Source organism: Ictidomys tridecemlineatus, chromosome 1 (assembly GCF_052094955.1).
Source record: "Ictidomys tridecemlineatus isolate mIctTri1 chromosome 1, mIctTri1.hap1, whole genome shotgun sequence".
Taxonomy (NCBI): Eukaryota; Metazoa; Chordata; class Mammalia; order Rodentia; family Sciuridae; genus Ictidomys; species Ictidomys tridecemlineatus.
Window position 1 is genome coordinate 85,398,115 of NC_135477.1, and position 13,194 is coordinate 85,411,308.

Consider the following 13,194-nt stretch of genomic DNA (forward strand, 5'->3'; position numbering starts at 1 on the left):
TTAGCCCACTTTTTTCCATTTTATGAAAACCTGAATTTACAAAACCAAAATTATGAGAGATTCCCATAATAAAATCTTTCTCTAAAGATTCTTCTAGCTCAAGACATCATTACTATACACATTACTAACTGAGGTTGGTAGAAATTGGGGGAAGGTGGGAGAGGTAGCAATTGTGAACTGTGTGCTAGGAGTTACAAGACATTATCCATCAGGAATTGGTACTTACCAAAAAGCCAATAAGAAAATAAGAATCTCTTTAATAAAAATGTAATTTACATTAAGCTTTCAAAAACTATTTTTCAAAGTAAGCTGCTGTGGTTTGAGGTTCCGAACCACAAGGTAATTATTAAGAACAGAAAAAATAAATTCTTAGACCAGAGAAGAGTTTTGAGAGGGACAGGTAGCTATAAAATAAGATACAAACATGTACATATTAGGCTGAAAGGCTATTTTATTACAAAAGAAGTGACAAATTTTATCTTTCTCCTGACCTAAACTTGGTGGAAAGCCCACATATTAAAGGAAAGGGGAGAAATGCAGTCTAATATGGTCTATCTATAGACCTTACTATTCTAGTAAGAATAGTTGAGACTAAATAAAAAGAAAAACCTGGGCTGGAGAGCATAATTTTTAGGCATCAAATCTGCCTTATAATCCTCTGAACACTTGTCCAATATGAACTATTCAGGGCTGACCAGCAATCTGCCACACTTGGAACAGACACAGTTCCCAGACCAGCTCAGACAGAGCACGTGATCTAAAACAGTGATGATAACAAGGGAGCGGTGGCAGAGGGCCACCAAGTGGGGGCAAGGGCCCCAAAACCCCAAGGGCACTGATTAGAGTGGAGTTATAATATTGTTGCCATGTGTTTTTGTTGTTTCAAGGCTAGAAGAAAAAAGGAAGAAAAAAGAAAAAAAAAAAAAAGCTCTGTTCATTTGGCAGGATTCCCAGTTGGAACTTCTCCAGAAAAGATTCATATTTGAACTCTTATGTGAATGCCTACCCAAAGGCTGACACAGAACATTGCTTATTAAAGTCAGTATCAACTCATCCAAGGTAGACCAACACTTCGACCAAGATAAATGAGATCTTCTAGCTGAAGATGCCATAAAATCATTTCTTACATGAAAAACCATGTATTAGAAAAGGTACTTATTTTCCAATCATAATTATTCCAGTCTCTTCTATAAAGTTGCTTCTGTGTAGTCTTTTTAATATATCAAGACATTTTCTTTCCAATAGTTATTAGAGTCAAATCTATCCAAAGTTAGAAGTTCTTCTTTGTCCTATTAAGACAACACTACAATGCTGTCTTCTTCTTGTCTGGAAATTCAACAGATGTATGTTCCAACAAAGAAGAGCTTTCTTGCCTTGTCATGGTAGCAAAAAGCATGTCCATCATTCCCAAGGTTTCTAGGAGCTCTCTTTGGTAATCAATCTCTTTTTCTACAAGTCCTTGAAGTAATATAAACTTTTTATCAACTACAGGTGACTGACCTATCACAGGCAGATATATATCTAAAAAGAGAAGGAAACACATAAACTAGAAACACCTTTCTATGTATAATAAGTAAAAATCAAGTGTTAGAAAAGTTTTAAAATATTAAATACAAAAACACTGAAAAAAATCTGTACTTATTTTATAATCAATTCATGATATACAGAAAGCATAATAATTCATTTAAATAAATGCATTTCATAAAAACATAATTACAGAAACGACAAAGTAGTAGTCTCATTTTCATTTTCCCATTAAAAAATAGTCATGGTCATTTCAGATGTTTATGGAAATATTTCTTTTTAATTTTAATAACCCTAATCCTGTCAATTCTAAGTCATGCCGCTGTGAACTTTACTCCATTTTGAACTGCAATGATATATTATTGATATTTTGTCTTCTTCATGAAAATCCTTATTGGACAACTGATAAAAAGCAAAACAAGTAAAATTGCTTGATTTCTAAATTTTTATTTGATCATGATGCCTCTACTTTTTTTTTGGAGGTGGGAGGGGTAGGTAGTGCTGGGATCAAACACAGAACCTTGCACATGTTAGGAAAGCATGCTACCACTGAGCTATACCCCCAACCCAACACCTCTACTTATACAACCATGTTAGGATTTTTAAGTTTTAACAACACTTACCAATAATTATTTCAGCAGCATTGATCAAAACAGGGGCAAATCTTGGTTGAGACAAATTCCTACAAAGCAAAACTTCTATTTAATGAAACCTCCAAACTTTTAAAAACTCCCTAAAGCAGATTTAATTGTTCTACCAGTTTCTCACAAAGATCAAACTAAAATAAATGTCTCTCATTAGGTGTTAAAGAAGGATTTTGATGAAACATACAAATGTTCATAAACATAAAACATACCTTATCAAAAAATTAAGAACACGACTAATTTCCTTTTCATCCCGACCAGCAAGGGCATTTGCAAGGACTCCTCTTCGATTTAGCTCTTTTATGATGGAAACTGTAACCTCAGGTGTCTTTATTACACAACTAGGCTAGAAAAACATGAGGAGAAAAAATGGGGTAAAAAAAAAAAAAAAATCACTTTGCTAAATCACCAAGTTTCTTCTACTTCCACAATTCTAAGTCATGGTAATACACAAACCAAATACTAAAATGATTTAAAAAAAAAAAAAAAATGCCCCTTACTCACCTCAAGGACTCTGTCAAGTGCCTTAGAGATCCTAAAATTTTTCAGATCCCTGTCATACAATTCTAGGTGTTTCTTTGTTGGCCTATTGATCAAAATATCATCCTGTATGGAGGAAGAAAATCAGCATACACCAAGTTCCATTCAAAACAAACTTTTTCACAATGAAATAATGATTTTTTTAATCAGGGTGCCTTTACACTATATCAGATAATGTTCATATGTCCATAATGATCTGTCAATCAATGTGTTCTTACTCTTTTATGATTTTCTACTTACAACTTTCTCAATCCTCTTTACATGGCAGGCCGAATAATAAAACGAGAATCAGAGATATTAAGATCTAGTTCTAACATCTCTGGATACCAGTAATGGAATACTGAATCAATCAAAGCTTTGTGTATTTCAATCTACTCAGATGCCAAATAGAGACATTATAGGCAGGAGTCATTTAGAAAAGCAAATCAGACAGTGTGTTAAAGACAGTGTTTTGAACACGATAATGCACTGTATCATTATTATGTTATGGCTCAGAATATTAAATAAACTAGCCTTTGTTCCCCATTATTACTCAATAATTATTCAATAATGTTCCCAATATAGCAATCTGGAGCCAATTCTAATAAAGCCAAAAGCAAAATAAAGTTAAATACCACGCAAACTACACTTTCCAGTAATAGGCAGGGATGAAATTGGCTACTTTAAGAAATGTCACCTTTTAAAAGATATGAGAAATATATAATTACCCGTTGTTTCATATAATTTTTTCCTTTAATAAAGGTTCGATATGCAGGCCTTCTTCTTCTTGGAAGAGGATCTTTCTTTGCTTCAGACTTCCGATGTTTAACACTCAATATTCCATTGGTCATTCCTACAACTATTGTCTCATCTTCATGCTAATAGCAATTAGAAATACATTAGTCTATTTCAGTGTAATAATTTTATAGCACCTTTACTTCAAAAGAACATTTATACCATGTTTGCTACTTATGCACACTATCATCAACAGCATCATTCAGACATAGAAACTATAACTAACAATGATCTATGCAAAATGTTAAAAGCAAAATCATTTTTTCCTCTAGGATACCATTACCTTGATGGAACTTATTATACTTGTAAAATATCACTGGCAAAGTATATATAATAAGACACAGTTAACGGCATCTTAGAAAAGATTCAAAATAATTTTTCTGCATTCTCTGATTAGAAAAAGGATTACACAGTAGCATGACTTTTCACAGAACTGCTTTCCAAAATAGTTTTTAATTAGCTTTTCTGCTCCCAATTCAGATTTTTATATAATGTATTCAAACATATTCCAGCCCAAATGTGGCTCCTTAGAAACCTGATAATGGACATTCCAGAAAAAACAGTCAACAAAGAAAGGAACTATTCATTTTGCTGCTCCTTTCTCACTTCATGGTGTGTGTGTGTGTGTGTGTGTGTGTGTGTGTGTGTGCGCGCGCGTACACATAGAGCCAAAATTGCCTTTCTAAAGTACCGTAATACCCTTGAGTTAAATGTGTTGAAGAGAGATTTATCAACTTTCTAGGTTCAATCCCTGATGTTAATAATGCCCACAGCACTGTACTTACTACAGGAGTCATTGGAACCTAAATCTAAATTGATGCTAAGTTATTAGGACAGCTCATATTCTAGAACTTGTCTTAACTCAAAGAGCTAATGTGGTTTATTCTAATCCAAAGATAAACCCTAAAATTCCATCTTATCTTCATTTAACAGACAAGGTTAGTAACAGCTTTTAAAAAAAGCTAAAAGTACTTACTGCAAGTGCAAGACTTAAAATTGAAGCTGCATAATCAAAACTGTGGACTACTTTGTAGGAAGTCGTGCTATATACTTTCACCTTCCTAATAAAAAAGAAAGATTTGTCAAAAATCATCTTGAGTATAAAATGCATTTTTCCATTTCAATTCATCTATTGGAAAACTCAATATATGAACATTAAAATTTATATAACAGTTTAGAAAAACAATTCTTCACTGAATCCCTTTAAAAAATGAGCTACATTTCAGCACTGGCCATACATGAATAAAGACTTTGATTAGCCACTTAAAATAGAAACCAAAGGGTAGACCATGAACCACTGTCATTTAAAGATAAAACCTGCAAGTTAAAAAAAAAAAAAAAGAATCCATGAATGTCCACTGCAAGTCAAAAGAACAGAACAGTTTTACAACCTCTGTGTTACAGATATTTTGGGTCAGAGAATCATGTTGTGAGGGCTGCTTGTATGAAGCACAGCTTTAGAACATTAATAAATGGAATAGTAAATATCTATTTAAAATAGTAATATTTGGATATCAATGATAGAAATGTTCACATGAAGCTTTAAATTTTAAACATCTAGAATATACATATTCATAATAAAAAACTTCAAAATATATAACTGTATAATGATTTTAAAAGAAACTATAGAATAGATTATTTTAAAAGATTAATGTATTTATTTATTTACCACAAATATTGCTAAAATACTTTATTTTCTCAAGCAATAAATACTTGTAAATTAATAAAGATAAACAAGAAAATTTAAATGCCAACCTATCCAGTGAGCCTGAGAGTAACCTCTGTCCAGAGCTGCTCAGACATAAACATGTGACAGTTTTGTGATGATTTTTCAAAGACACGAGCAACTGTCCTTTTAACATGTCCCAAACTTTAACATAGCGACCTCCTATAAAAAGAAATAGTCATGAGTTCAATATTCTATCCATATAAACAACATTTTAAGGAGCTGAAAAACATCCTTCACCTGACATTCCTTAGGGTAGAGGTGGAGTGAGAGGTTCCAGAACCACACTGGCTGGTTTAAATCCTGGCTCCCCAACCCACGAATGTGACTAAATAATAACACTTCCCACCTTACAGAACTGTCCAGATGCTTAAGAACATTTTAAATTCAGTATCTTTTTTCAACAAAATGTCAAGAAAACAAATCTAGTAGAGAAAATAGAAAAAGGGATGGGGGAGTGAAGCTTTTGTATCATTTGAAGAAACAGGGCTGCAATTCAATCCACAATCCCTACCTTCCTACTTCAATGTAGCAGTTTATGAGAGGAATCACAGTTTGAAACTAATGATCTAGTCCAATCTCTCATTTTCCAAGTCTAGACATTAAGTGACTGCCCAAGGTCACACAACTAGCTAGTGACAATGGCACAGTGCAGATAAGCATATAGGTTTTCATTCTCCTGTTCAACTTGGCCTTATTTCTATTTCTCAAAATAACAAGAAAAATAGATACATCTGACAATGGTATCAACTTATTGCTTTAAAAAAAAAACAAAAACAAAACAGGTACTAGGAAAAAAAAATATAAAACAGGATAAGCCAAAAAGAATGGGTGCACACACTACCATGTGTATGCTATGAAGTATCCATACTACCTATACATTCTTCTAATGTGAACACTTTTTCAATTTTTTTTTTTTTTTTTGGTACCAGGAATTGAGCCCAGGGGCAATTTACCACTGAGTCACATCCCCATCCCTTTTTATATTTTATTTAGACATAGAGTTGCTAAGTTGCTTAGGGCCTCGCTTAGGGCCTCTCTAAGTTGCCAAAGCTGGTTTTGAACCCGCAATTCTCCTGCCTGAGCCTCCCAAGCCACTGGGATTATAGGTGTGTGGCAATGCTGCTGACAGATTTCTGCTTTGTTAAGAAATGAATAAAAGTCAAATTACTTCTTCTATTATCATCATAAAAATGGACTAATCAAAAAAATCTTCTGCCCCAATTTGAAGAAAATGCCTGACTCCACATTAGCTCCTCCTCCAGCACTATCAACTACTACTGGGTAAGAACATTTTATCAATAGAGATACATAAAAAGTAACAAGCCTGATTCTAGATCTAAAAGATCCTGTTTTCAAAAGCTGCTATAAATCTCCTATGCAGGAATAACAAAAGGAGCACCCAATAGATTTCTGGGGTCAAATGACACAGAGTTAAATGCATAATAAGAGTTTTCAATTCTGGAATTTTGGAACTGCCACGTATCATTTTGCCTCGGACAATCAGTTGAAACTTTCATTTATCTCCTTGGTTGTAAAGCAGTGAGAAAACTAACAATCCTATAGGACTTTTGGAAGGCATTAGAAATAATTTGCATACAACAGCATAGTACTTGGCTCAAGCTACGCTTTCAATAAATAGCTATTTGCCTGTCCCACTTATCAACTGTTTAAGCAAAAACTTAGATATGTAATCCAAGTACAAACTAAAAAATTATAAATAACAATTGATAAAGAAAAGTTTGATTCAAGAACAATACTGATGAGAGCTAAAAGAGATACCTGAAGACACCAGAAGACCTCCAGAGGGGAAAAGCAGGACACTCTCCACTGGCTGCCCATGCTCCACAGAGAGAACACTCTTATTTGTTCGCGCATCAAACATCTTCACAGTATGATCATATGACCCTAAAATATCAATTTTTTGTATTATGTGTGTTTTACCATCTAAAAAAATAAAAACTATACAAGTATATGTGTGTCCAGACATAAATTTTCAAAGGAGATAAACTTTAGATGGAATTTTTTTTTAAAAGCCTACATATATTAACCCGACACAATATTTCTAAATCCTCTGCTATGACTTATTGTTTCTGAAGAAGCAGTATATATTTCTACATAGTATTTAACCTGCTCTGATCTTAAATTATTCCTATCTTCAGACTACTGTCACTGTGGAATCATCTGGGTATCTTTATACAGAATCCCTTAAAAACTGAACTGCATGTAAAAACACTACAGTGTCTTGGCTGCTAGAAGTTCTCTGAATAACAGGAGACTAAACCCATGACAGTTTTGATAGCCTATGTTTTCAAGACAGCCTGATATTTCTAAACACATTTAGAGGACAACAGAATAACCACTAAAAGGAAAAAAAGAAAAAACAATTATATAATTAATTTTAAAAATCCTTTTTAATATTTTTTCCCCAATGCTGGGAAATGAACCCAGGGCCTCACACATGCTAGGCAAGCACTCTACCACTGAGCTATACCCCCCAGTCCTATTAAAAAAAAAAAAAAAAAAAATTAAACCTCTCTATCCCAAAAGAATCCACAGCAATAAAATGCAAAGAGTTCACCAACCTGTTACAAAGAGATCTGGGTTCAGTTTGCTAGCACATCCACATCGTACATAATCAGAATGTTCTTTGAATGTCAGAATTTCTTTTGAGTTTGGAATATCCCATAATTTAACTGTATAATCATCAGCCCCAGAGACCACATGGTATTTGTCAGCTGTAAAATCTACTGTATGAACTGCTCTGAAAGAACAAGAGCCAGTATATTAAAAAGCAAGAAAAAATTATATCAAACATAAAACATTTCTTTTTCAGAGAATATTTATAGAAAGAAATCATGAGAGGAAAAAAAATCTTTTACAACAGGTATTTGCCACAAGCCAATTTAAAAATGGTAATACCACTACACTATAAAGTTAATAAGAATATTAAACAACAGTCTTAAAATTGCATTTTGTAGTATGTTAATAATTCTACTTAGCTGCTTAATGAAAATGAGTGTTTTAAATGCTGAAGCTACTGTTTTGCTTCAACAAATAAAACAAAACATATAAAAACCACTGTCTCTTACTTTGTATGGCCTTCAAACTGTCTGAGGGGAGCCCTGCCGCTTATATCAAAAAGCTGAACTCCACCATCTTCACTGCCGGCCACAAGCAATCTACCATCTTGTCGAAAAGTAGCACAATATGCTGTGTCTTTAAAACGGGAAAAGGTTTTTATAGGTTCTTGGGAGTATCGGCCATAAATGTGAATCTATAATATAAAAAACAATATTTTTACCAGGGGCTCAAGATCAATAGTAAACTAAAAAAAAAAAAAAATCATTATTGTACTTACTCTTGAGGAAGCTGTGACTGCATAGTTATATGGAGGCTGGGAAGAAAAGTCTACTTTTGACACTGCACCAAATTCCTTAATCTGAACAGGGGTCTTCGTGAAAAAGAATGCAGAGTATTAACAGAGTTACACCTGGAAAACCTATTTAAGCATTATATAATTTCTTACAGATAATTTGTTTGTTCTTAATAACATTTATTAGGTTTATCAGGTTTTACGAATACAAAAGAATCAAAAAAGGGCAATATCCCATCACCCAGACTATTCTTGTTGCTGCTAACTTAAATAAACATGGCTAGAAAGCCACACCCCACCATCTCTTCAGTTGCTATATGCTGTAATTTCCAACAGAAAAGAAAAAGTAAAGTCTTTACCAGCATTCATTTAGTTTTTTAAAAATTAACACAAACATGACCATACTATGCAGGCAGTTATATACCTTGCTTTTTGTCACTAAATAACCCATCTTAGCAAACTTTCATATAGAAAACAACAGATTGACTATTCATTATAAGGATATACCAAAATTTATTATAGCAGCTGACTAGTAATAGACACAAGTTTTTCAGGAATTCTTACATATAATACTTTGATAAGTTTACATCTAATATGCATACGTATGTATGTATACATATAAATGTAAGATACATATACATAATATATTTATATGCATATATATGCACACACACATACATATATACTTAAACAAACCTTGGGGAGTATATTGATTATGTTTTAAGTTATCAAAGTACAAAGCCAAAGGGCATCTGCATTTTAAAAATCATAACAGATACTGTCAAATTGCCTTCCAAATGTGTACTAATTTCCAAGTAGCCCTCATGACCATTTAATATATTTACTGTATATTTGTATTTTTTTCCACAAACTGCCCACTCCCAAACTTCTTTCAGTTTCCTATTTAGTTTTTCCATTTAAAAAAAAAAAAATCACTTGTAAACCTTATTAGAAGATATAGAACTAATTTCACAGCACTTAGATTTAAAAAAGAAAGAAAATACTTCTCACATATAAGGTTTAAATTCTAAAATTTATTTCATTTGGTATTGATTAGTCATATATTCTGAGTTAGGCCCTTGTACGTATCAAGTAATACAGACTTTTTATAGAATTCCAAGATATAAATAGGTGTCATGTTATCTACCCAAACTATAAGCCGCTCATAGATTGTTTTTAGTTAATGGTCTGTCAGTATACCTAAAGTATAACATATGCAGGAAAAAAATGGATATAAATGCATAAATAAATAAACATAATTCCCCTCCTCCCTCATTATCTCCCATACTTACCTTATAGTTGTTCCAGTACAGAGTATCTTGGGTGATTTTTTCACCAAGTATAGGATATGTTTGAATAGCTACAGGTTTATAACCAGCCATGATTTCATATAATTGCACTCTTGTCCAAGGTCAATAATTTAGAGTTGATGTTAGAAATAATTATAGTGACTCTGCTTAACTCTGAAAAAGAAAATATTTTAAAACACACATTATTCATAAACATATGGATATGATTTTTACTCTGCTTTCTTTCAGAAGGCTGTGTGGAAGTTTATAGATTAAAGACCAATAAACCACTTAATTGTAACCCAGAAGAGATAATCTAAAGGAAACAGGAAGAATATAGGTCAGGTTACCACACTGTACCATCTATTCAGCTGTACGTAAGGGCTGTATACAAATGTTCTCACACCTACCTGACAGGTTTGCAATAGTTCGGAATAAATCTGGTGCAGCCTTCTGGTAGTCAAACCAGAAAGAAGCACACTGGCTTCAGGTTTGACCATAGGAAATATGTATTATAACTACAAATACAAAACTTTCTTGAAACTTAAGAAGATGTTTAATCTTTAAGAATAAAGTCCCCAGACTTGACTTTCTGAAAGTCTAAAAATGCCAAGAAGGAAACCAAAGCTAATGATTCTAGTGGAGAAGCTTAATTTTGTAAGGCTTACAAATGTAATGAAAAAGTAATATTCTGATATAGAAGCTTATAATGTAATTTTAAAAGGTTTAAACAGTAGGAAAAAAACAGAAAAGGCAATTCTAAGTTAAAGTGACAAAATAAGATAAAAATGAACTAAAACCTTTAACATAATCAAGCTAAAACATCTTTCCAGAACTATTCAGTGGCAAAAAAAGAGACTCAATTCTATCATATCAGATGAATGATTCCAGTGATGCTATTCTTCATCTGTTTTGAAAAGCCCCAAAATATGACATTGGTAACACCAAAACAAATAGATATGACATATTTTAAAGGCTATTTTGATAAAACATGGCAATTCATGCCTAAAGGAGAAAATTTTTACTGTTCATTCAAGCACCTATAAATTGCAGGACACTGTTTCAGGCACTGGGAATACAGAGGTGAATATTCTTCATTTGGCTGGTGATTGGCTGCAGCTAGGAATCTAGAGTCAGATTTGACTTGTCATCCTCCTCACACCCTAACAGTAAACAATATCTACTGATTTTAATCTTCCAAATCTTTCTTAAACTTCCTTAAGTCCACTTAACTGCTAGTTCCATTACCCTAATTCAGGTTTTCTCATCTGTGTAAATAATGCAACACTGTTCCAAGGTCTTTTGACCTCCCTCAACCCCATCCATATTTCAAATTTTCAAATATTTGTAAGCAGCTGGCCTTGCTTACAAAACCCAATGCTATCCAGAAAATAAAGTACAAGCTCCTTAACAGGAGGAACAAGGAACAAGAATGTAAGGTCCTCTCTGATTTGGCCCTAGCTTACTTTCCAGCCTCATCTTTTGTTATTACCAGTCATTAACTGTTCACTTAACACATCATGCTCATTCTTGCCTCAATGTCTTTGTCACTTGTGCTCTCTGCTAGGAATGTCCTCTACCTACTGCTATTTAATATTTAAGGCTCAACATAAGAATCAGATCATTCTCCAGGAAACCTATTCTGCCCTCTGAGGAGAGGTCCTGTCTTCTAGTATCCTATTTAGCTCTGAATATTTCTGTCTATGCACATAATTCTATTGCATTGGAATGATCTCTTTTCCCTGTTAAGTTGAATTGAAATTTTGAGTCTGAAAGATTTTTTTTTTAAAGTGCTCAAAGAATGTTTTTGGAAGAAGAGAAAGGAAGCACTGGGTAAATTTCTATGGGGAAACACAAAATTAAAATTACAAGTACTTTCTTAAAATATGAACACTGCTACAGTGAACCAGTTCACAAACTTTCTGTAAAGGGCCAAATGGTAAATATTTTAGGCTTGGAGGGGCCAACAAGGAAAATTGAAGGAAGGATATTATATAGTTATTTATATAGCAAGTAAGAAAAAAAAGTCCCAAAGTTTTACTAACAATCCTCCCAAAATAAACATCACAATTTTTTTTTGTTTAGAATAAGAACAATAGGATTTTAGGGGGGCAAGGGATAACATTTCGTTTAATTCCAGTTCAAAGTCAGTGCTTCCAACATCAAGGACTGCATATGCTCATCTATAAAAAGTATTCTTGAATCTCTGAATACACAAATCTGCTCCCTGACTCCCTTCTTTACCTCTCATTACAGTAATAGGAGTACCACTTCTTATCCCTTTCAACAAATAGTTTAAAGTTTTAGTGGAAAGAAGTAAAGTACTCAGGGCTGGGGATGTGGCTCAAGCGGTATCGCGCTCGCCTGGCGTGCGTGCAACCCAGTTGGATCCTCAGCACCACATACAAACAAAGATGTTGTGCCCGCCGAAAAAACTAAAAAAATAAATAAATAAAAATTCTCTCTCTCTAAAAAAAAAAAAAAGAAGAAGTGAAGTGCTGTAGCAGTGGTTTGACAGATTACAAAATGAGGAGTAGTGGAGAGCAGGGATGTGGGTGGCGGGGAAACACAGTGCAAAAAGCCTGAGGCAAAAAAATGTGTGAAAATGAAGAGAAGGAGAATGATTCGGCCTAAGTCAAGATCTAAATGAATAACAAGTACTACTGCAATACAATGCTATCAAATAAAATGCTATGAGTAACGACCAGGGTACTGAGAGCTCCTTTTAATTCTACATAGAAAGAGTGTATCATTGCACCTGGGCATTAAAGTATAACATTAGCCCGTCTTCGCCACTTACGACAGGCACAAGCAGAAGGCGGTGCAGAAGAGGAAATACGGGGTCATTAGAAACCGAGGGAACCTTCTAAGCAAAGAAAGATGGAATTCTGCCTATTGCCTTGAAAGGGTGAGGATTATTCCGGAAGTTGATAAATGAACAAGAAAGAAGGTGACTGTAGCGCAGCAAAATCTGGGTCTAAATTCCATTGCCGGGATCTTGAAAAGCCGGTTAGGAAGTTTAACCATCTCTAGAGCATGCCAGAAACCACAGGGAGGCCTGATGACAGTTCGGGTTACCTTCACAGGAGCCGCCTTCACCTACCTCCACTGAGACCCAAAGATCCTCCGAGGTACCCGGCTTCCAAGGATAAGTTTTCTGACTACTCCAGCGCCCAGCACCGGACCGTTCTGAATTCACCTGAGCAAAGTCACGCGGCCATCCACTGCCAGGTCGGCACACACCAAGAAGAGACCGTCGCGTCAAGATGACGTAACGGTACATGCTCAGAAGACTTACGCAGCCCGGAAGACGCGAGGCCG

At 34.3% G+C, this 13,194-nt stretch overlaps 1 protein-coding gene across 2 annotated transcripts; it reads right to left on the reverse strand.

The window, feature by feature from the left end:
* Nucleotides 1-433: 433 nt before the first annotated feature.
* On the reverse strand, nt 434-13,172 carry Utp15 (UTP15 small subunit processome component). 2 transcript variants are annotated; one of them, XM_005328955.5, is made up of 13 exons: nt 12,977-13,172; nt 9,877-10,047; nt 8,570-8,662; nt 8,301-8,485; nt 7,794-7,972; nt 6,991-7,116; nt 5,238-5,370; nt 4,459-4,543; nt 3,416-3,565; nt 2,673-2,774; nt 2,381-2,514; nt 2,148-2,206; nt 434-1,521 (listed from the first exon to the last, which is right to left on the reverse strand). In XM_005328955.5, exons 2-13 carry the CDS (start codon nt 9,964-9,966, stop codon nt 1,304-1,306), a joined length of 1,554 nt encoding a protein of 517 aa, XP_005329012.2. In that variant the 5' UTR covers nt 9,967-10,047; nt 12,977-13,172; the 3' UTR covers nt 434-1,303. The 2 variants fall into 2 exon arrangements, with proteins under 2 accessions (XP_005329012.2, XP_077899736.1); XM_078043610.1 differs by lacking the exon at nt 2,148-2,206 and having other exon boundaries at nt 1,445-1,521.
* Nucleotides 13,173-13,194: the final 22 nt, after the last annotated feature.